We start from the raw sequence: 19,863 nt of genomic DNA, 5'->3' as shown, positions 1-19,863 counted from the left end.
GCAGGAAGCTCTGCCCGCATTTCTGTTTTCTGTGTCCCACCAGCCATTTCCCATCATGCCCAGGGGCGCTTTCGCAGCGTCCGCTCACTGAACGCCACTGCCTCCTCTAACCGGCAAACACAGTGAAGGAACCCTCGCTTTTCCTCTGAAGCTACGTGCCCATGCAAACAGCAGGAGACCTCCTCATCCTGCACCTCCTCCGACAGTATTTTCTCCTCCAAACAGGTTAAAGATGCAAACTCGGCCGCTCCGCGACGAACCGCAGAAATCCAAAAACATTTCAAAACTAAACTCGTTTCTAGACGACGCATCGCGATGATATCAAGATTTCTCGTCAAGCTTGCAAAAAAATTAAAAATGTAAAACTTGGAATATTGAGCCTGAAGATGTAAACCTGGGAGATTCTCTCGAGTTACGAAGGTAAAATGAAAGCGCCGTCATGACTGTGAGAGATGTGAGATTCAGGATGTTGTTAAAAAGATAAAATGCCGAGTGAGCGTTTTTACCCAGAATGGCTCTAAAACGCCGATTTCTTTCTTGCAATGAGATGAAATCTCGATGTTATTTCGATGTTCTTGACGATTTCCTGTCGCAAGACGATCTGGGAGAGCGACGCGAGCATTGCTGCTCCTCGGTGTCGATAAGCTGTCGCAGGTGTTTGGCAGGAAGTCTTTTCAGTTTTGTGTTTTCGGGGCTTTTCCTGCTTCGTCTTCGGCGCGCTCTCCACGCTTCAACGCTCCCGTCTGGACTCTCACGCGTTAACGCTTCGCTCCAGGCTCGATCCAACACTATGCAACTTTGTACATTTTGCGTAGCGAGAGTTTTATCTGATACACTGGTGCTAATAATAATTATTTCAAATGTTCTATTTTTGTGTGAATGTTTTTTTTATTATTCTGACACAGAGTGAGGAACTTTTGTCGTGTGTAAATATCTGATGATTCAGGACGGGCTGATTTTCTCCACCCTGCAAACAGCCTCCATCACAATCAATCAACGGGAACCTCCAGCATAAATATCTATAAATATCTATAAATATGAATATCTCATCACATGTGCCTAGTTATTATTATTATTATGCTTGCTTGTATACAAGGCTCCGTGTTGCTGCCTCATAGCGACACAATTACGTTTGTGTGTTTTTGATTCTCGTGTTTGTTTTCACCCTCTCACCAATCAGGTTGTTTTTTGAGTGGGCGTGGCCTGCCTCACCAGTCATTTCACTGAATGGAGTTAACAAGTCACATGTGGCTAAAGTAGCTTTTAATTAGTGTTTTTGTGCCTTAATATTAAAGTTCCTGCGAGGGCGTCCATGCTTTCATTTTGTCCTCGTGTCGGTACTGAAGCAGGTTTTTCTTTTTGTTGTTTAAAAATCAGGTCCCAAACAGAATTTAAAATGCCACTAGACTATTGTGCTTTTATTTTGAAACCCCCTCCCCTGACCAGTGCTGGGGAGGCTTTTGTCTGTTTTTATTTCCCTCCTCCATCCATTCGGCCGCTCTGCAGGTGGTGCAGCTCACGTGATGTATAAACAGTATTTTAAGTTATAATGAACCGCTTATTCGTTTTGCACCGCCCCCCACGTCGCCTCAGACGGTGATGTGCGAGCTGCGCGGCGTGCAGGGCCGCACGTCTGCAGCCCTGTGAGGACCTGAACCACCCGAGTGCTTGTTCTTGTTTGTGCCCACGTGCCTGTAAATCCAAACGTAACATTTGAATAATAAATAAATTCCTACAGTTTGTCCGCGTGTGCTCCTGTTTTCTCAGCAGACTGTAACACAAAGATGGACGTAAACGCCACAGAGCCTTAGCGTTAGTGTTACAACGGCTGCCATGCTGGTTTCCTGGAGGCATGACGGAGACACATTTGGAAGATCGGGTCCCAACACCACAAAGACGGTCCAGGGGTCGGGTTAGCTTAAGTGAAGCCCAGCAGACAGCTAGCGACTCCACCCACCTCTGTCACCATCCACCTGCTGGTCAAAGAGGCCACGCCTCTAATAATGCAAACCTTAAGCCTTAATAAATGTAAACAGGTGAGCTGTAAGAACATCCTCCCCCTGTACAGGTGTTAACTGTAAACATTTTAACATGGAGCCTCCAGTGGACGTTAGAGGAACTGCAGGGTTAGCTTTTACTTTTGTTTTTATAAGACTGAAAATTGGAAAACTCTGGAAAACTCCGGGAACTAAAGAGGGAATAACTACATGCATGTTTCCATCCGTGGGCTTTTCCTCCTAAACAGAGTGTTTGAGTCCCTGCGCACACCGAATGTTTGACGTGTTTTCTGTTGCCAACTCTCGTCATCCAGACCAACCACGCAAAAGTTAACCGCCGACGTCCTGAGGTCATGAAACCGAACACGGAGGGCCGAGCAGGTGAACTCATCAAGCGACACCTGAAAACATCTGGGCTGCTGCTGTGTGAAAGCTCCTGTATCAACTTTATTTAAACCTTTTTTGTGCATCAAAAGATTCCTGAATATAAAATATACAAAGTGATGTCTTATTTGTTGAAAAGGTCAGAGGTCACTGCATTCATTTTTTATATTTCACACAAAATCCCAACATTTAAATGAAACAAAATATTAATATCAGTTCTGATCAGACTGACACCATATTTACTCTGGTTCCCTTTGAACACAAATCAAAGCAAATCACATGAAAATAAAGTTTTATTGGGTCTCAAACTTCTGCATCGCCTTTAATAAAAACTAAAATGAGAGGAAACTGACACGTGACCTGTGTGTCTGTGCTGTTTTTGAATCTTGTCTTTTGAGAAATGTTTAAAACGATCACTTAGGAACAGCAGCGAGGAACTTGTTTACATCCCGTGGATGTTTCATTCTTTCAGTGTAAATTTTAAAGGAATTTTTAAGCTTAAATGTAAAACCTGAGTCAAAAAGTTCTTCTGGCATTCAAAAGAAAACTTTCATGGAAAAATCTGATGTCATCAACCAAATCCTGTCAGAATTAACAGGAGTACAAAACTGAATCTTCTTCTTGTCTAAAGGTTTAGAAAGTGTGAATGTTAAAGATTTTAAACTCTTTTGAGCTGAGATTTTTATTGCGCATGAGCTCTCAGTCCGGCCTGCAGTACCTTCAGGGCCCACCAGAGGGCCATGACACACAGTCTGGGCCTCACTGATCCAGAGGCGTGAAGAAGTGTTTCTGCAGGTGAACCGTGAGCCCATGTGACCTCGTTCCACTTTTGGGCTCTCATTGGTCCGTAACTGACAGCGAATGGCGGTCGACCCCGCAGCGCCTGATAAATAATCCAGATTATAAAATGAAAAAAAAAAGTCCTGATTCACAGAGTGGCACCACCCAATCTGTGGTAAAAACAGGAAGTGTGATTTCCGCCCACAGTCCTCGCCACCCGTCAGGACGCCGCACTCTCACCGTGGTTTTTCATGTGGCGCCGCAGCGTGTACACGTCGCTGAAGCAGCGGTTGCAGTGGCTGCAGCAGTACGGCCGCTCCTCCGTGTGGTGCTTCATATGGTGTTTAAGTGGCGTGCTGAGAGCGAAGCCCCTCCCGCACACGGGGCAGGTGTAGGGCTTCTCGCCCGTGTGCGTCCTCATGTGGATCTTCATGTCCGAGCTGGCCGTGAAGCCCCTCCCACACATGCGGCAGCTGTAGGGTTTCTCCCCGGTGTGCGTGCGGGCGTGGCGGATCATGGAGGAGGTGATGTTGAAGCCCTTCCCACAGATGGTGCAGTGGTACGGCTTCTCGCCAGTGTGCGTCCTCATGTGAATCTCCATGTTGTTCTTGCGGGTGAATCGCTTCCCGCACAGCCGGCAGCTGAAAGGCTTCTCGCCCGTGTGGCTGCGTGTGTGCACCTTCAGCTCCACCCGCCGCTGGAAGCTTTTCCCACAAAACTTGCAGTCGTGGCTCTTCAGGTGTGTCCGTAGGTGCTCCAGCAGGCGTTGCCGGTCAGCCTGCGGCTCGCCGCACACGCTGCAGAGGCAGCACTCGGTGGCGGCGTGAGTCTCGGCGTGGTTCAGCAGAGAGCCCCGGTAGCTGAACTTCATCCCGCAAACTTTACAGCTGCAGGAAGTCCCACCTCCTCCACCGCCTTCACCAACAGCAGGAGCACCATGCGGAGGAGGAGCAACGGGCTCCTCACAGGAAGTGCTCGGCTGGGCTTCGTCTTTCATTATCTCCACCATCTGAGCCTCCTCCTCCTCAGGCAGCTCATGCTTGAATGGTTTAACATCCTCCTCTGCTGCCTGAGGAGCGACCCACACCTCCTCCTGCTGCTCCTGCTGCTCCTGCTTGATGGTCGGCAGCTCAGACTCCTGGAGGTGCTGAGTGTCTGCAGAGGACGAGAGCGTGTTTTTTTTTATTTCAGAAAAATATCTGAAACATTAAAAAGATTCTTGAGCTTAAAGAAAACAAACAGAACCACAAACTCCAGAAAACAAATCGACGAGCAGCTCATTAGTGAATGAACATGGTGCAATAAATGTATTGTCAGAAGGACATTTTTCCAAACACTTGAATTTTCTTGCATTTACTTGAGTGGGGTTGGGGGTCGCCACTTCAGCATGCAGTCAAGTTCTGTACTCTTGCTAATGACCTACTAGTTGCATTCAGGTGTGCTGCAGCAGGGACACATGGAAACGTCTCAGGCCCTCGAGGACTGGAGGTCGAGACCCCTGCCGTGAACAAAAGAATCAGGAAGAACGTGACGGTTTTAAGCTGACACTGAAGATAACCTGCTCGCCACCGGGTGTGATCAGTGTAGGTTGCCATGGCGACTTAACCACGCTCGCTAACCCATTCATCTCCCCATAGACGAGCCCAGGACAGGTCTCCCTGCCTGCTGACCAATCAGATCTCTGGAGGACCCCTCAGTGCAGGTGGGAGGGTCTGAAGTCTACCTGAAGAGCCTCAGTGAGAAACTTTGACTGTTGTCTGAAAGCAACTTTACAATCCTTTTACGATGATTAAATCAGAACACCTGCGTTTGTCTTTATTCGTTTTTATACTCAGAGTGTGAAAGCCTCGCACATTAAACACTCATGTATTATAATCCATCAGATCAGCCTGTGTTGATCTGCTCACTGATGCTGGGGGGGGAGGGGCTAAACCGAGCCCTGATAACGAACCAAAGCAGAAATAACAGAACGTTTGTTTATTTGTTCAAAGAGCTTGGAGCCGGCTCGAGTCAAACATCACCCGATTAATGAAAGAGTTTATTCAGTGTGTTTCCTTCACCCTCAGAGGAGCTTAAACCTGTGACGTCAGGGGGCGGAACCAGGTGAGGAAGTTTGACGTTAGCGGGTCTGTCAGTTTTCGTTCCGCTGAAGCTTTTATTGTGAAAAATAAACAACAGAACCAGAAGCTCGCTCACGTTGGACCGGACCTGTGTGCGCGTCCCCGCCGACAGTCGCGGGCTTCGTAGGTGCGTACAGGCGGATGAGCTCGTCCTCGCGCTCCACCATCACTCTCTCCACCAGCACGAGGATCTCCTCCGCCGCCGCCGCGAGCCGCTCCGTTACCGCCGCGCGGAGGAGCCGCAGGTGCGCCATGCTGACCGGAAGAGCCCGAAAACAGCCGAAAACAGGCAGCAGCCGCCGGATTTTAGTCCCTGCAGCGCACTGCGGCTGCGTCAACAGCAGGAGACGGAAGTTCCGCTTACACTTCACAATAAGAGCTTATATTTGTATATTTCTGTTACTTTCCTGCAGCCTTGAATATTTTTTTAAGTTATTTTACATGTTTTGTGGATTTGAAATGTTTTTCTAGCAGTCTCAAGTCTCTCTCTCTCTGTGTATGAGTGTGTGAGAGATCTTTTTTTTGTTTTCTCGTTCTTTTCGGTCCTGAGTCTTTGGTTCAAAGGTTAATGAAGGTAAAGTAAAACCAGATAAGAGCTGCACATGAAGTGTGACTGCGACTTTCCGTCATCGGTGAGTTCAGATCCTTTACAGGACTCTAAACCTGAGCGCTCCCAAAAATAACTACAGTAATATTGGAAATAAAGCATTTTATTATTCTGACATTTCACCTGAATATTCTGCAGGCGGTGCCGTTGAATGGGAGCAGGTTTAAACGTCGGTGTCAGTGATGTGCGCGCTCACACAGAGGCGCTGTGTGCTTTAATAAATCCAACTCATCCTGCAGCAGGAAGAGGACGAAGACTTCATTTCATGACACAAATCAAACAGACTTTAGCTGAAACGTTGACGAGCAAAAGTCTAAACTCTTGTGACGATGCAGGGCGATTTAAAGGTAGGTTTTAAAGGTAGAAGGCTGGGCACTGCTGCTCTCGGGGGCTCTAAGTGTTAAAGGTAGGTTTTAAAGGTAGAAAAGCCAACTGGCTGCTCTCTGGGGCTCTAAGTAGAGCCCCAGACTTTTCTAACCCTCTGTCAGCCAAGTGGAAGCGAACTTGGCTAGTTTTTAGTAGTGATGGCCAAATGAAGCTTTCTGAAGCTTGTATTGAAAAACGGTTCATTACTCGGAGCTTTTCAACACAGTCCTCTCTGGTGACATCTGGTGGCCAAAAATATGAAGAGCCGCTTGAATCCACAAAATAAAACCAACTGCTTCATTAAGATTGCCCACTACAGAGTGGAGTTTTGTCTGATATTGGGCCGCCGTTGTGTTGCTTTGAACGTGTATTCTTTGGTGGTTAAAAATGTGGTTTATTTGGTTAATAAATAATTTTGACCAGTAAACTCTCCTTGTTTAAATATGCATCATGGTGTGGTCTTTCTTTGCTGGTGACTTCTTGATGTTGGTAAATACAATAATTGAAAAAATACCACGTTACATATAATATACATATAATAATGTACAACACATTATGGAGTATGCTTCTGCTGTGAGGTCCTACCTCCATGCACTTATGCAGTTAATCGCTAGACGGGTGTATTTATAAATAATATTATATTAGGGAAATTTTCCAAGACATATTTTTGACCTGGGGGTAGAACTGATTGTGAACTGGAAAGGGAAAATGCTTATGAACTTGCAAATTAAAAACATGATGCATTTAAGGTAACCCTTTTTCATTTGTATTTAAGAAGAAAATTTGTTCCACTGTGCGATGGCAGAACCTGTTCCTTTTCGTGGAGATAATTTCTCCTGCCTTAAGGAAAATCCCTTCACATGGCCCAGAGGAGGCTGGAGTGCAGAGAAACTGGTAGAGATGCAGTTATACAGTCTACCTGGGCCCCACAAACTATCAGCTAAAGAGAATAAAGAAATTCAATTGCTGCACATTTGGCAGACTAACATTTTCAGATTAATTAAACAATAAAATATATATTTTTACAACATTACATGTAAAGAGTCAAGTGGAAGTTTTTCTAAAGTTATTTAATGATATTTATATTATGGAAGCAGATTTTTGACATTTTACCTTTTTCCCGTTTTCAGATATAATAAACACGCACAAAACAAAAGCAAACGGCCAGAACACAAAGCTGGAAAACCCACCAGCTCAAAAAAATCAACTCAAAATCCTCCCACACAACAGAACCTCCTCTATTCCTCGCTGGCTCCAAATCTCTCAGTGGAATGATCAGTGGTTTGCTGTCACCATCAAAACACTCCACAAATCCCGCGAATGATTCACTTCCTTTTAAACCATTGAATCAGACACCGAAGCCGTTAGGCTCTAAATGAAGCTTCGGACGTCACTGATCACGTGACTCTGGCCAAACGAATCAAGCTTCGACACAGAGCTTCTGAAGCAGTGTGTTGATTTTTTTGACACACGCACCGGAGCTTCAGCTTCAAGCGGGCCATCACTAGTCTTTAGCATCAATTCATATGTAAATTAGGTCGTTACCTGAGAATTCTGGAGGGGAGTGGGTGTGTGTGAATGATTGCTGATGTCTAACTGCCAACTGCCTCTTTGTGTGTGTGTGTGTGTGTGGGGGGGGGCGGGACTTCCTTTTGTGTTGAGGTGGATATAATCTCACTGCATTTAGCCTAATCCTTCATTGCCCTGAAGAATTCTGTGGTGTACGAACCTCCTCGCCAAGGAAAGAAAATGCAGCAGGCCTTGGAAATGATCCTGAGCGAAGTCAACCCTTGTGACTCGGATGGAGAAGACCTAGAACTTCAGCCGGATTCGGACTCGGAGCTGTCTGATCAGTCTTCAGGTTAGGTTTCATTTCATATTATTTCCTATTTCATTTCAAACAAGTAAGTGAAAAATACTAAAAAAGCAGAGCAGGATTAGGGTTAGCTAGTAACCCTAACTCTAGTTGTTTCTTTTTATTTAGGAAGACATTTCATATCATTTCCTATTTCATTTCAAACAAGTAAGTGGATGTAGTAAGTAAGATATTTCAGACATTATTCTGATACAGATGAGGAGATACTGGAATTATAATTAGTATCTATGCATGCATTTGTGATTTTGTTTGACCTTCCCATTGCTCACAATTTTAATTTGTTCACACTGCAGATGAGGAGACTGCTTCTCCACCTAAAAAGAGAGCTTGTTTGGGGACTGAGACAGCGAAAGATGGCACAGTGTGGCGTGAAGAACAGGTGGGGACCTGTCTCCCTTTCACCCCAATAGAAGCGTACGCTGCAGATGGAGAGCCAACGGCTAAGGCCAGGAGAAGTATCTCGAGTCGCCTTCAGAGCTTCCTGTGTTTCATCACTCTTGACATGCTTCGTAGCATTCAAGAATGGACTATTCAACATGCACGGGAAACGGAGCATGTTCATTGGTTCATGGACCTCCCTGAACTAATGGCATTTATTGCAATTGTCATCTTGCGGGGGGTTTACAGGGTTCCATCTCTACGTGACTGCTGGTCAGCAAACCTGGGAAACCCACAGATAATTGGAACTATGGCACGAAACCGCTTCCAAGACATCATGCAACACCTACGCTTTGATGACAGGTCCACCCGCAGTGATCGAGCAAAGACTGATAAGTTCGCTGCAATTTCCAGTGTGTGGGGATCATTTGTCACCAACTGCATCACGTGCTACAACCCTGGTCTACATATCACCGTTGATGAACAGCTTTTCCCATCAAAGACTCGGTGCTGTTTCCTGCAGTATATTGCAAGTAAACCTGACAAGTTTGGGATCAAGTTTTGGGTGGCTTGCGACCTAAAATCCAAGTACATTTGCAATGTCTTCCCATATCTTGGCAAGGACCCCAATTGTCCCAGTGAGGAGAGACTGTCTGAAGATGTAGTAATGAGGCTGATGGAACCATTCCTAGACAAGGGCAGAAATGTTACCACGGACAATTTTTTCACATCGCTTTCACTTGCACGAAAACTTCTTAGACGGAAAACCACCATCCTCGGCACAGTCCACAAGATTCGCAGGGAAATTCCTCAATCCACTAGACAGACAGATCGCAATGAATTCACCACTCAGGTATGTTGCAGGTCTTTTGTGGTTCTATGTTTATGTGTTTCATTGTGTGTAAAAGTGCTATGGAAATAACAATTTATCTTATTTCTTAGGTGTTTTCAACCTCTGATGCCACGCTGACAGCGTATGCGGCCAAACGGAAGAAGACAGTCTATATTCTTAGCAGCATGCACAGCGTGGTTCAGACTGATAACACCACCAAAAGGAAGCCAAACACTGTCTCCCTTTACAACAAAACAAAGTGTGGCGTGGATGTGATGGACCAGATGGTTCGGGAGTACACTGTCCGCAGAGGAACACGGCGCTGGCCAGTTGCCGTGTTTTACAACATGATTGACATGGCAGCACTGAATGCACATGTGCTGTATCAAGCATGCACCGGGACGAAGGAAAGACGGGTGGACTTCCTGGTGGAGCTTGCAAGAGAGTTGGCTCACTCTCATGTAGCTGGGAAGAACGCAAGAAAAGAACAGTTGCTTTGGACACAACCCTCCACACCTAGCCCTGGAAAAAGAGCCATGTGTCAGGTCAAACACAAATGCAAGAACAATCATGCCACTGAGCGATGTGTTCGCTGCAACAGATATACATGTGGTAAATGCAGACTACAGATACCATGGCAGTGCCAGGATTGTGAGTGATTGCTGAAAATGTTGAAATGTACTCACTCACTTTTTATTATTATTTGTAAATATGTGTACAAATGGTTGGTTTTTTGTACTGTTTTTATCAATAAATCTCAGCAACAAAGGACATACACCCATGTGTGTTGATTTCTCCCTAAGATGGCAAACTGAAACACTCCAAGTTGGTGACTTTTGGAGATTTATTTTCCTGGATGATTGAGAATGCATCAAGAACACAAAAGGAAGTTCACAGCTTTTAGCAGCTCCCCCACCCCCTCATTCACACACCCCCACTCCCCTCCAGAATTCCCAGATAACAACCTAATTTACATATGAATGACTAGCCAATTTAGCTTCCACTTGGCTGAAGCTAAAGCCTAGCTAAAAGCCTGCCAGCCATTTGGCTGGAAGGCGGGTTTTAAAGGTAGAAAGGTAGAAGGCTGGGCACTGCTGCTCTCGGGGGACTCTAAGTGTTAAACCTGGCTGCAGGTTACGGCCTCCTGTTTGTTTCAGAGCAGGTTTTAAGACTGAATAAAGTTTGATTTAAAAGCTGGTCATGCTTTCATCTCCTGGTAAACAATCAGGGAGCTCCAGAGTCTCTGAAAAAGCTGTTAAACAAGGATGTTTTACCTGCAGGAGGCTTTCACACGTCAGACCAGCCACAGTCCAGCCAATCAGAAAGCAGCACCACACCTCCATGCTGGACATGGTGGTGTAAAAAAGAGGAACAGGAGGAAAGAGCAAAGTAACCTGATACGACACTGATGTGTCAGCAAACAGAGACTGGTGTCTGCGCGCTGACTCAGCAGGACACATTAATAAAACAAGAAGACTTAATGACTTTCAGCAGCTTTATGCTACAAATATTTTTAAGAAAATGAATGCTGGGACATGCTGCTGGCAAATATATTCAGGCCTTCATAACTCTGCACAGCTTCAATCACTCATGTGATTACACATCACGTTACAGCGTGAGCTTCCAAAGCAGCTCAGGGGACGACGTGTCAAAGAATAATTCAGAGAGAATCATCACAGGGCTGTTTACCCTGTTTCAGGTAAACCTGCCAGTTTTCAGAAATGAAACGTGTGGCTAAGGCTCAACTATGTTTATCAGATTTATCCACAGAAACTAGAGCAGCTGTTTAAATCAGAGCAGATGTGAAGAGGGATGTGCACGGTGTTGTTTCAGCCTCCTAACCACACAGAGAGACAGTCCACCAACTGAAGCAGCATCATTCAGCACGGACAGGAAAACCAGGCTGCTGCTCCACACACCGAGACAAGAAGCAAACAGAGAGAGAGAGCTGTTTTACATAAAACTCTTTATTATAAAGACTCATCACTGACACCAGCACACTCACCTGCTTCTGTCTGCCATCGTCAGTCAGCTCTCACAGTGAAACTCTCCACCATTTGACCTTAGAACTGAAGAAGCTTCTCGGATGAGAGGTGAAACGTCTTCAAGTAACTTAAAGAAGTCCAGACGCTTTTCTTTGCAAGCTCCTTTGACCTCACAGTGAAACTGAGTTTACAACCCAATAAAAACTATGAAATGATCCATATTTAAAACCGATGTCTATGAGTCATGGTTGCTGTCAGCACCTCAGTTCACCGTCAATAAAAGTACTGCAGACAAACGTCTTGATGCATGCTCGGTCATCCAGGTGAGAGATACTGCAGACAAACAATGAAGCCCCAACTTTAACTTGACTAAAATACAATGAAAAAGTACATCAGCGCCTTCATTGGTTGATATATCAGAGGACTGATGGCTCACAAATCTAAAAGCAGCTCATAAAAGCAGACATGATGCTATTTAGAGAACAATCACACATAAGCAACACTTTAACACTTAGAGTCCCCCGAGAGCAGCAGTGCCCAGCCTTCTACCTTTAAAACCCGCCTTCCAAATGGCTGGTAGGCTTTTAGCTAGGCTTTAGCTTCAGCCAAGTGGAAGCTAAATTGGCTAGTCATTCATATGTAAATTAGGTTGTTATCTGGGAATTCTGGAGGGGAGTGCGGGTGTGTGAATGAGGGGGTGGGGGAGCTGCTAAAAGCTGTGAACTTCCTTTTGTGTTCGTCTTGATGCATTCTCAATCATCCAGGGAAATAAATCTCCAAAAGTCACCAACTTGGAGTGTTTCAGTTTGCCATCTTAGGGAGAAATCAACACACATGGGTGTATGTCCTTTGTTGCTGAGATTTATTGATAAAAACAGTACAAAAAACCAACCATTTGTACACATATTTACAAATAATAATAAAAAGTGAGTGAGTACTGTGGTGTATTCATAATTGTCTCTGGTACATTTGTTGTATGGGCAGTATGTGTTCACTGTTTGATTGTGTAATTACGTGTTACGCACTGGCAATGCATGCCGGTAGATGGTCATACAGGAAGTAAAAGAGATGGTCTTACCGCACACAGTGGTCCCGCGTACTTATTCAGATTCAGAGTAAGAATCACACATGGTGTCAGAAGTGCTGTGTGCCTTGTAAGACTCCATACATCTGCCGAGTGTGAGGAGAAGGGGAAGGTGGAAACACAATGCCGAATGACGACGTAGACGATCGTCCGAGGGCAGGAGTTAGCACCGCGGCTAGCACTCCCAGCGCTACGTTTAGCATCCAACCACCGGAGCCCTTTGATTTTTCCAAACCACACGAATGGACAAGATGGGTCCGTCGCTTCGAGAGATTCCGCCAGGCAAGTAATCTGTCTGCGAGCTCGGAGGAAAATCAAGTGGACACTCTCATATATTGTATGGGAGACGAAGCGGATGACGTCCTGAGAGGACTAAAGTTAAGTGATGTAGACCAGCGGGACTATGCTAAAGTGAGCGATAGCTTCCACAACTTTTTCATTGTCAGGAAAAATTTTGTTTATGAGCGCGCACGTTTTAATATGCGCAAACAAGAGCCGAATGAGACTGTTGATGCATTCGTGACTGCCTTGCATGCATTAGCAGAGCACTGTAACTACGGACCGCTCCACGATGAGCTGATAAGAGACAGAATAGTAGTGGGCTTGGCCGACACGAGGCTGTCTGAGCGCATGCAGATGGAAAAAGACTTGGACTTGGATAAAGCTATAAATATGGCCAGGCAGTCAGAAGAAATCAAAAAGCAACAGTCAGCTTTGAGAAGTGAAACAAATGTAATGCATGTAAATGCAAAAACAGTTGACAGAGTGATACAAAAGCACGACAAAACAAAGTTCAACATGTTCAAAAATAAAACTGTCAAAACACAACAGCAATATAGCAAGAGACAAAGTAATAAATGCTACAAGTGCGGAGGCTCTCCACATCCGAAACCTGAGTGCCCAGCAAATGATGCAAAATGTCATTTATGTGGAAAAAAAGGTCACTACCAGCGAGTCTGCAGACAAAGCAAGACAGTGCAAAGTATTGAGGAGGAAGAGGAGCAAGGTTTCTTCCTAGGCTCAGTTTCCAGTGATGGCCAGGCGTGGACAGCCATCATACAAGTGAAAGATGCAAAAATCACTTTCAAACTGGATACTGGAGCAGATGTGACTGTAATAGCTGACTTGGACTTATCAAAGATTTTTGCTAACGAACACAGACCAGTTCTCCAGCAGCCAGAAAAACCTTTGTTAGGCCCTGGAAAAACACCACTGGACGTTGCAGGTTTTACAAAGCTACAGCTCAACTACGGAGCAAAACAGACAACAGAGAAGGTCTATGTTGTAAGAAACCTGAGCACTCCACTGCTAGGCCTGCCCGCCATTACAGCTCTTGGCCTGCTGGTGCGAGTTGGCGCGGTTTCAATGGACACTCTGAAGACTACTTACCCTAAACTTTGCAATGGTCTAGGGAAAGTGCAGCATTAAACTCAAACCGAATGCTGTGCCGTACTCACTCACAACTCCGCGAAGGCTTCCTCTGCCTCTGATGGGAAGGGTAAAAGAGGAACTCCAACGAATGGAAGAGCTTGGTGTCATTACCCGAGTTGAGGAACCAACGGATTGGTGTGCCGGCATGGTTGTTGTTCCAAAGAAAAACAGCCCTAGGCTAAGACTTTGCGTAGACTTTACCGGACTAAATGAGTATGTGTGCAGGGAAAAATATGTGCTGCCATCGGTTGAACAAAGTCTCGGAATGCTCGCAGGAGCCAAAGTGTTTAGCAAACTGGATGCCAACATGGGCTTCTGGCAGATTCCCCTGTCCGATGAGTCTGCCAAACTCACCACTTTCATCACACCCTTTGGGCGGTTCCACTTTAACCGCCTACCGTTTGGGATCAACTCAACGCCCGAACACTTTCAGCGCATGATGGCGGAGGTCATCGAGGGTCTCGAAGGAGTGGTGTGTCACATTGACGATGTGTTGGTGTGGGGACGTAACCATCAGGAGCACGATTCCCGTCTCCATGCTACACTGCAAAGACTGGAAAAAGCAGGCATAACGCTGAATGTTGAAAAATGCGAGCTCTCCCAGAGCAAGGTTGCTTTCTTGGGTCACATCATAGCGGATACAGGAATCAGTCCCGACCCGAAGAAAACGGAGGCAATTACAGAGATGACAGAGCCAACTAATGTGTCAGAGTTGCGCAGTTTTCTGGGCATGGTGAATCAAGTGGGCAAGTTCATCCCCCATTTAGCTGAAAAAGACAAAGCCCTGCGAGATCTTCTTTCCAAAAAGAACGCATGGTATTGGGGAACTGACCAAGTGAGAGCTTTCAAAACATTACGAGATGCCCTGACCTCACCCCCAGTGCTCGCAATGTATGACCCCAACAGAGACATTAAAGTATCAGCAGATGCTTCATCCTATGGTCTCGGAGGTGTTCTTTTGCAGCTGTGGGAAGAAGGATGGCGACCAGTGGCGTATGCATCGAGGTCCCTTTCTCCTACAGAACAACGATACGCACAAGTGGAAAAAGAGGCACTGGCATCTACATGGGCGTGTGAGCGTTTTCGTGATTTCCTGATTGGTAAACATTTTTGTCTTGAAATGGACCACAAACCTCTCGTTTCCTTACTGGGAGGACAAGCTCTGGATCTCTTGCCACCCAGGATCCAGCGATTCAGAATGAGACTCGTGCGTTACTCGTACACTGTGCAGTACGCCCCAGGGAAATCGCTCTGGACAGCAGATACTTTGTCCCGCTCACCTCTGAAAAAACCAATGAACCTGTCAGACAAAGAGCTAATGGAAAGCACAGACATATATGTGGACAGTATTGTAGCAAACATGCCTGTCAGTTCATCATATATGCAAACACTGAAGGAACAACTGAAAAGCGACAGTGTGTGTGCTCGCGTCATGGACATGTGCACCGAAGTCTGGCCAGAACATGCAAAACAAGAGCCTTTACTGCGAAATTACTGGCCTGACCGAGCCACGCTCACTGTTGAAGACGGCCTTTTGTTAAAAGACACACGGCTTGTCATTCCTTCAGCAATGAGAAACGAGGTGCTGGAAAAACTAAACGAAGGACATCAAGGTGTTGTAAAATGTAAAGCTCGTGCACGCCAAACAGTGTGGTGGCCCGGGCTGAGTCAACAAATCTCTGAGATGGTGCTCAAGTGCAAAACGTGTATTCAAGAAAGACACAATAACAGTGAGCCACTCATGCCAACAGAATACCCTGCCCGCCCATGGCAGAGAGTGGGCACAGATCTTTTCGAGCTGGGAGGGAAAACTTACCTTCTCGCTGTTGACTATCACTCTAGATTTGTTGAGATTGCTTTGTTAAACAGGACAAAATCAAACAACGCCATTACTCACCTGAAATCTTTCTTTGCCCGTCACGGCATCCCAGAGGTCCTCATGTCTGATAATGGGCCACAGTATTCAGGTCAAATCTTTACAGACTTTGCAGCAGCATACGTCTTCAAACACATCACAAGCAGTCCCAAGTTTCCGCAAAGTAATGGAGAAGCAGAACGTGCTGTGCAGACTGTAAAAAATCTTCTGAAAAAAGCAGCTGATCCTTATCTAGCTCTTCTTGCCTATAGAGCTACACCACTGCAGTCCGGATACAGCCCTGCAGAGCTTTTAATGGGCAGACGTCTGCGAACCACACTGCCGATGCTTCCATCGCAGCTGGAGCCCACACTGCCGGACAACGCACTGCTCGCTCAAAAGGAAAGGGAGAAGAGGATGATGGACATGGCAAACTTCAACAGGCGCCATCCGCGCAAAACCTTTATGCAGCCTGTCCCCAGGAGAGCAAGTTTGGGTGACTGATGTCAAAACTACAGGCACTGTTATCCAAAATCACTCTACACCCCGATCATACACAGTGGAGTTACCACAAGGGACTGTGAGGCGTAATCGTGTGCATTTGATTCCTTTAAGTTCACCTGTGCATGAACCTGCTAATGTGCCTGTGTTGCAGAAGCCTCAAACACCCAGTGTGACCCCTGCTACACCTGTTAACACTGATGTGGTCAGAACCAAGTCAGGGAGGCCAATAGTTAAACCTAAAAAGTTAGATCCGTAAGAGAAAAAAAAAAGGTTGTTGTTATGTAACTGTGTTATAATGGTTTTGTAGAGCACAGTAAAATAAAGCTAAAAAGAACAAGAAAACAAAAACAAAAGGTTAAAAATGTAATGCAGATTGTTTGCCAGATGTTCTTGTATGGCTTTGAAAAAGAGAAAAAAAAAAAAACAAGAGGTAGTGTGGTTGGAAGTTCTGTCCTGAGAAAAGTAATATTCTGTTTTTGTTTAAAAGGGGAGATGTGGTGTATTCATAATTGTCTCTGGTACATTTGTTGTATGGGCAGTATGTGTTCACTGTTTGATTGTGTAATTACGTGTTACGCACTGGCAATGCATGCCGGTAGATGGTCATACAGGAGGTAAAAGAGATGGTCTTACCGCACACAGTGGTCCCGCGTACTTATTCAGATTCAGAGTAAGAATCACACAAGTACATTTCAACATTTTCAGCAATCACTCACAATCCTGGCACTGCCATGGTATCTGTAGTCTGCATTTACCACATGTGTATCTGTAGCAGCGAACACATCGCACAGTGGCATGATTGTTCTTGCATTTGTGTTTGACCTGACACATGGCTCTTTTTCCAGGGCTAGGTGTGGAGGGTTGTGTCCAAAGCAACTGTTCTTTTCTTGCCTTCTTCGCAGCTACATGAGAGTGAGCCAACTCTCTTGCAAGCTCCACCAGGAAGTCCACCCGTCTTTCCTTCGTCCCGGTGCATGCTTGATACAGCACATGTGCATTCAGTGCTGCCATGTCAATCATGTTGTAAAACACGGCAACTGGCCAGCGCCGTGTTCCTCTGCGGACAGTGTACTCCCGAACCATCTGGTCCATCACATCCACGCCACACTTTGTTTTGTTGTAAAGGGAGACAGTGTTTGGCTTCCTTTTGGTAGTGTTGGGAAGCTGGGAAGAAGGCAAGAAAAGAACAGTTGCTTTGGACACAACCCTCCACACCTAGCCCTGGAAAAAGAGCCATGTGTCAGGTCAAACACAAATGCAAGAACAATCATGCCACTGAGCGATGTGTTCGCTGCTACAGATGCACATGTGGTAAATGCAGACTACAGATACCATGGCAGTGCCAGGATTGTGAGTGATTGCTGAAAATGTTGAAATGTACTCACTCACTTTTTATTATTATTTGTAAATATGTGTACAAATGGTTGGTTTTTTGTACTGTTTTTATCAATAAATCTCAGCAACAAAGGACCTACACCCATGTGTGTTGATTTCTCCCTAAGATGGCAAACTGAACCACTCCAAGTTGGTGACTTTTGGAGATTTATTTCCCTGGATGATTGAGAATGCATCAAGACGAACACAAAAGGAAGTTCACAGCTTTTAGCAGCTCCCCCACCCCCTCATTCACACACCCCCACTCCCCTCCAGAATTCTCAGGTAACAACCTAATTTACATATGAATGACTAGCCAATTTAGCTTCCACTTGGCTGAAGCTAAAGCCTAGCTAATACGTTCATAGTTGAAGTGCTGATGACGTGAAGTCCCGCAGCTTCCAGCAGGGGGCGTCAGAGCGCTGCTTCGGTGCCTGTATGACAGCGTGAGGGAGATTCATGGATGCAAACACACACAGAGCGCGCACGGACACGGGAGGACATGTTTTACTGCTGCTGGGACACGTTTTTAGTGGGTTTTTAGGATCACGTGATTCCACCGTAATTTAAACGTCCAACGTGTGACGTCATGAAGGATTTTAATCTGGAAGTTTCTGATGAGACTCTTTAAAAAGTTTATGAATGGATTATTCAGTGACTGATGAGTGTTTGTGTTGCATTAAATGTATGTTCGTGTTAAAATGATATAATAAAACTAAGTCAAAGTGTTTATTTGTCTCTTTTGATCTGATTTTGTGGTGATTTGAAGTATTCATCTTCTTCATTTTCCATTTTTATTTATTTATTTGCATCCTGTTGCTGCTTTCTGAACACGCGGTTGTGATGAACGTGTTTTCTGTCCTCTTGTGATCATTTGGAAACTTTTTAATTTTCTTGTGTGACGTTTTTCTGAGCTCGTTTTGTGTTTTTATCGTTGTTCGAGTCTCTTTGGGTCGCTTTGTTCCTGTTTCATCATCGGGCCTGTTTTGTGTCATTTTGTTTTTGTTATTTAGCATGTTTGTGAGCTTGTTGTTTTGTTAGAATTCATTTAATGTTTTTTTCATCTTTTTGATCGTTTTCATTATTGTTTGTTCTTGTTGTTCTTGTTTGTGTTTATATAAAGTATTTTTGCACCTGTTTTCCTCGCATTTACGTGTCTTTCTGATCTCGTGGATCTGTTTTGGCTGTTTTGAGGCCCTTTTTTGATCACCCGGGCTCTCTGGACTCGTTTCGGGCTTGTTTGTTAGTTTGGTGGCATTTTTAAAGTTATTGAATAAATGTCCTTTTGTTCTGAGTCTTTGTCTCAGTGGGTCACTGGACTTGTTTTGCAGGTCATCTTGTCACTTGTTGTGTGCATGTTTGTAATGTGAGTGTTTTTGTGGATGTTTATTACAGCTTGCAGTCGGGTTGGGTTTCTTTTCGGGTGTTTTCGGTCGTTTGCGTGTCTGTGGGGTTACTTTGCACCACCTACGCGGTCTTTTGTGTCGTCACGTTGCGTGTCTGTGGGCTGAGGCCGAGCTCTTATACAGCCGGACCTCAGTGCGGATGCAGAAGATCCTCCGGGCTCATTAGAACCTGGTAATACCGACTCGTGTCACGTGGTCAGGTTCAGGGAAACATCCCGTCAGCCAGACGTCCCTGCGCGCTCCTGACTCTCCTGGCAGGAGCGCGCCCGGTCAGGCTCGTGCCCGTCCCCGTGCGGTGGACTGTGAGCAGCGGCAGCGGCAGAGAGGGGCAGCCCGCCGGAGGCACAGAGACCACCGCGTGACTCTCGGTGTCTTCCAGCGGCTTTCGCGGACCTAACGGCTGCCTCTGTGTGGACTTTTCTCGGGGACAGAGGTAGGGCGCTCCCGGTCTCACCTGGACGCTGGTTTGGAGGAAGTTTGCCCCTTCAGCTACGCCGAGAAGCGGAACAATGAGGGAGAGCCAGCCGGGCAGCCGGACCCGAGCTAACGGCTAACAGGGAGCAGCTGGGCGGTGAAAGCGACCAAACTGTCCCGTAACGGATCCTCCCGACACTTTTTCCGCTTCCTCTCCGCGCGTGGACACTTGGACTCGCCGCTCCGGGACTGTCTCACACTTGTGGAGGGACACTTGAAGCCACAGCAAGTTTTTTTCTCTGCTTTCGGACATGGAGACGGACTCGCTTCCAGGCGACGTGGATTCTCTGCGCGGCGGGCTGAGCCTCCTGGATCCGCTGGTGGACCGGATCCTGGGGGACGCTGTGTCACAGCAGCAGGGCTGGCTCCGGGTCTACGGTAAGAAGAACACACTGGGGGGGCAGGACCGA

At 46.0% G+C, this 19,863-nt stretch overlaps 4 protein-coding genes across 5 annotated transcripts in view; 3 read left to right on the top strand and 1 right to left on the bottom strand.

Annotated features, from left to right (window-relative positions):
- Positions 1–1,740, top strand: part of lamc1 (laminin, gamma 1) — a 45,568-nt gene extending 43,828 nt beyond the window's left edge. Inside the window, exon 28 of the mRNA XM_040002479.1 lies at positions 1–1,740. This exon is cut by the window's left edge and continues 579 nt beyond it. The gene's annotated coding sequence lies outside the window, so the exon portion shown is untranslated.
- A 756-nt stretch (positions 1,741–2,496) lies between these two features.
- On the bottom strand, positions 2,497–5,619 carry LOC120715488 (zinc finger protein 239-like). 2 transcript variants are annotated; one of them, XM_040002518.1, is made up of 2 exons: positions 5,358–5,619; positions 2,497–4,316 (listed from the first exon to the last, which is right to left on the bottom strand). In XM_040002518.1, the coding sequence occupies exons 1-2, from the start codon at positions 5,533–5,535 to the stop codon at positions 3,382–3,384; spliced, it is 1,113 nt and encodes a 370-aa protein (XP_039858452.1). In that variant the 5' UTR covers positions 5,536–5,619; the 3' UTR covers positions 2,497–3,381. The 2 variants fall into 2 exon arrangements, with proteins under 2 accessions (XP_039858452.1, XP_039858453.1); XM_040002519.1 differs by having other exon boundaries at positions 5,370–5,619.
- A 2,112-nt stretch (positions 5,620–7,731) lies between these two features.
- LOC120715485 lies at positions 7,732–10,035 on the top strand. The gene is made up of 3 exons (XM_040002516.1): positions 7,732–8,115; positions 8,424–9,361; positions 9,451–10,035. Exons 1-3 carry the CDS (start codon positions 8,004–8,006, stop codon positions 9,997–9,999), a joined length of 1,599 nt encoding a protein of 532 aa, XP_039858450.1. The 5' UTR covers positions 7,732–8,003; the 3' UTR covers positions 10,000–10,035.
- A 9,135-nt stretch (positions 10,036–19,170) lies between these two features.
- The window catches only part of rasal2 (RAS protein activator like 2), a 63,248-nt gene continuing 62,555 nt past the window's right edge, over positions 19,171–19,863 (top strand). Inside the window, exon 1 of the mRNA XM_040002483.1 lies at positions 19,171–19,831. Coding sequence (XP_039858417.1) covers positions 19,705–19,831 — 127 coding nt within the window. The 5' untranslated portion in view covers positions 19,171–19,704. The remainder of the gene's footprint in view (positions 19,832–19,863) is intronic.

Source organism: Simochromis diagramma, unplaced genomic scaffold, assembly GCF_900408965.1.
Source record: "Simochromis diagramma unplaced genomic scaffold, fSimDia1.1 OVJJ01000443.1, whole genome shotgun sequence".
Lineage (NCBI taxonomy): Eukaryota > Metazoa > Chordata > Actinopteri > Cichliformes > Cichlidae > Simochromis > Simochromis diagramma.
This window is presented reverse-complemented; position numbering and strand designations above follow the sequence as displayed.

Excerpts from the sequence above, each read along its gene's own strand:
- LOC120715488 (XM_040002518.1), bottom strand. The coding sequence starts at position 5,535 with ATGGCGCACCTGCGGCTCCTCCGCGCGGCGGTAACGGAGCGGCTCGCG. Across the intron at positions 4,317-5,357 it reads GCACACAGGTCCGGTCCAAC|ACACTCAGCACCTCCAGGAG; the intron begins GTGAGCGAGCTT and ends CGTCCTCTGCAG.
- LOC120715485 (XM_040002516.1), top strand. The coding sequence starts at position 8,004 with ATGCAGCAGGCCTTGGAAATGATCCTGAGCGAAGTCAACCCTTGTGAC. Across the intron at positions 8,116-8,423 it reads GCTGTCTGATCAGTCTTCAG|ATGAGGAGACTGCTTCTCCA; the intron begins GTTAGGTTTCAT and ends TTCACACTGCAG. Across the intron at positions 9,362-9,450 it reads GCAATGAATTCACCACTCAG|GTGTTTTCAACCTCTGATGC; the intron begins GTATGTTGCAGG and ends CTTATTTCTTAG.